We start from the raw sequence: 2,820 nt of genomic DNA on the forward strand, positions 1-2,820 counted from the left end.
TTTCTTTGTCCACCCGGTCCAGTGGCAAATTCAAGCGTGCAGTGAATAAGAGACAATCCACGTACCGATTGTGATTGTTACACGCACGGTGAAACGTTGGGAGGAGCGCATTCTAGCAACGGTCGAAAATGCGCAACGCCGGGTTACCTTTTGTCACTGAATCACATGCTCATTTGCAGATTTTTATTAATTAAGTTTTTGCGAATAATTACGAAAAATGCAAAGTAAAGGTAGAAAATAACCGCTATTGGGACGGAACGCAATGAGAAAAGATTGTTAAAAATTATTCAAGGGCACAACAAAGCGCGAATATAAATTTTTTTAGTTCCAAAATCATTTATCTGGAGAATGAGGTCTTGAAAAATTCTACTTTATCCATTTTCTTGTTCCTTTGTTGTAAGATTCGCGCCCTCTTTCCTATTTTTTTTCTATTGTACCTTCAGTTACGAGACGCTGCGAGAATTTGCAATTATAATTAAATCAGCCATCTAAACTGGCTGATTTAACATCTAATTGGAAATGTAGCGGTAAGAATTAAGAGAGGGGAAAAAATTGAGTGTAAGCGAGAAGTCGAGGGATAAGAAACTGATATCTTATTTATAATATTGAACACTTAGGAGATACTTAACGAAACTTTTGTATATTCTCTAATGTTGATAATGTCAATCTCATAGGATTTTACGCGAGAATAACGAATGCGGACGAAATCCATAATAAAGTTTTCGAGTACGTCAAGGTTTTAGCGCGGCCTATGGTACTGTATCAGCATGACCATCCCCTTCACTGGAGTCCTGCTTACGTAGGTGGAAAAGTAAGCGATCCAATTCACAATTTACATATATATATAAATAATTATTATGTCAATTACATCGATCAACTCGCGCTTTACGGACTGTTTGTATACAATAAATATCAGTAGTTGCCCGTTCCGTATGTACGTAATAATTCTGCAGTGTTTCTACATTAATGACAATTGACCTTCAGAGTAGTAGATACGGCAGAGAAAATCGGGGCCAATTGATGACGTCTGTGACAGCTCCGATTTTGGATCGCCGGAATTATACGGTAATTATATTTTAAAAGCAATAGCTGCGATAGTTGGTGCTTTTTAATATAATATTACAGCGGCACTTTAATATTAATACATGAAATGACGCGAGTAAAGTGTACTTTATCTTGTGTATTCTCGTTCTAAGGTGAAAACGGCTAATTTATTGGGTATTGTCGGTACCGATGTACCTGTCGAGGAGATTCAGAAACTCGTGCCGCCTTACAAGGTACGAGAACTAATGTTTTTCTCATTATTTTATTCAGTTTGATTGCACCAATGGCTTAGTTTCAGAAATACTTGGCTCTTTATAGTTTTCTTTTTACAAAATCTCATAGTTTATGTTGAATGTAAACGAAGCGGAAAAATTTGAAATGTTAAATAAAAAGAATATTAATATGAAAAATATTAAATATTTAAAATAAGAAACGACTTATCTTTAGAATATAAGTTCGCGGAAAGGAAGATTTACTTGCTGAAAGCTAGCCACAAAGTTAGTGCAACCGGCGCTTATTTTGTATTTTGTTCTTTGAGTTAGTACCATAGTATCATAGTACCATAATGTACATACGTACTACTGGCGTGTTTCTTACGTTACAGTTAGGAGTTAATGGATATTCGTTTATTGTTGACAATAATGGCAGAGTTCTGTATCATCCTGACCTGCGGCTTCTCGTGAGTACCGATAGTGTGTTCTATTCACGACAAAACGACGAGCTCAAATAGTTTCGCGAATATATCGTAATTTTATTAGTATACTGTATTAGTGTATTTTTTTATCCCTTACGTATATAGAGAAGGTAATCGTAATATGGAACACCACTTATTTAGACACTAACACCCTGTCACGGTTCTCAGTCTTTTATTCCTTTAAATTTGCATTTATCACATTTAAGCCGTACGAATTTTCATTAATTTTTTTCAATTTTAAATTAAATGGTTTCAATTCTGGTATACTTGTAATTAGATTCCGTATTCTATTGACAATCTATTTCTAACTTCCGGCTCATAATGCTTCACTTACAAAAAATCTGTACCAAAAAAAAATCGAAAAGTGAACAATTGAGTAGTGAGACATAATACGTTGGTAATACGAACCCCCTACTCTTTAATTGCAGAATGAAAAAAATTCATAAATCGTAGAGATAACTTCAAAAAAAGTATTTCATTTACTAAAAGAAATGTTGTAAAGACATACATAATAGAAAATAAATCTATTATTGTAAAAAATAATTTTAAAAAGTCACTTAAAAACGAAACAAGAAAAAGAATTTTTATCTTTACTGGCAAAAATCGCAAATATACTCCTTTTTTTAGCTTCTATGCACTTATTGTAGGCTCAGAGACCATACATGAGACATTGGACATTACAGTTGTAATACTTTGTGGTCCATAATACAAACATCATAATTTTGTACAACAATAGCGACTTACAGGAAAACAAAGAGGACTAAATATCTTTAAATGCGTAGAAATGTTAGATAACATTATACAGGGTGTCAGATTCGATATGGACGACCCCAAAGATTATAGTAGATTGGGTTAAACTGAGAAGAAAAGTTATATAAAATTTTACAAAATCGTAATTATTATCGGCCTAATTCAGAAAAACGTCTGAGCCAATAAGTGCACGGAGGAGCGGAAGGCCGGACTCGGCAGCATGCAAAATGGTGTGTTTGTTGACATCTCTCAAAAAACGATAGCGAACGCGTTCGCCCGCTCACCGCTCCCCGCTCCCCGCTCGCCACCGTCTCTCATCGATCGATGCGTGA

At 35.0% G+C, this 2,820-nt stretch overlaps 1 protein-coding gene across 1 annotated transcript in view; it reads left to right on the forward strand.

Moving 5' to 3' along the window:
• Positions 1-646: 646 nt before the first annotated feature.
• LOC105557292 (voltage-dependent calcium channel subunit alpha-2/delta-3-like) overlaps positions 647-2,820 on the forward strand; it is a gene marked incomplete at its 5' end in the record, with an annotated part of 35,710 nt that continues 33,536 nt past the window's right edge. Inside the window, 4 exons of the mRNA XM_012004489.1 lie at positions 647-811; positions 985-1,065; positions 1,197-1,277; positions 1,649-1,723. Coding sequence (XP_011859879.1) covers positions 647-811; positions 985-1,065; positions 1,197-1,277; positions 1,649-1,723 — 402 coding nt within the window. The remainder of the gene's footprint in view (positions 812-984; positions 1,066-1,196; positions 1,278-1,648; positions 1,724-2,820) is intronic.

Source organism: Vollenhovia emeryi, unplaced genomic scaffold, assembly GCF_000949405.1.
Source record: "Vollenhovia emeryi isolate VEMERY1.0 unplaced genomic scaffold, V.emery_V1.0 DF939529.1, whole genome shotgun sequence".
NCBI classification, from domain to species: Eukaryota; Metazoa; Arthropoda; class Insecta; order Hymenoptera; family Formicidae; genus Vollenhovia; species Vollenhovia emeryi.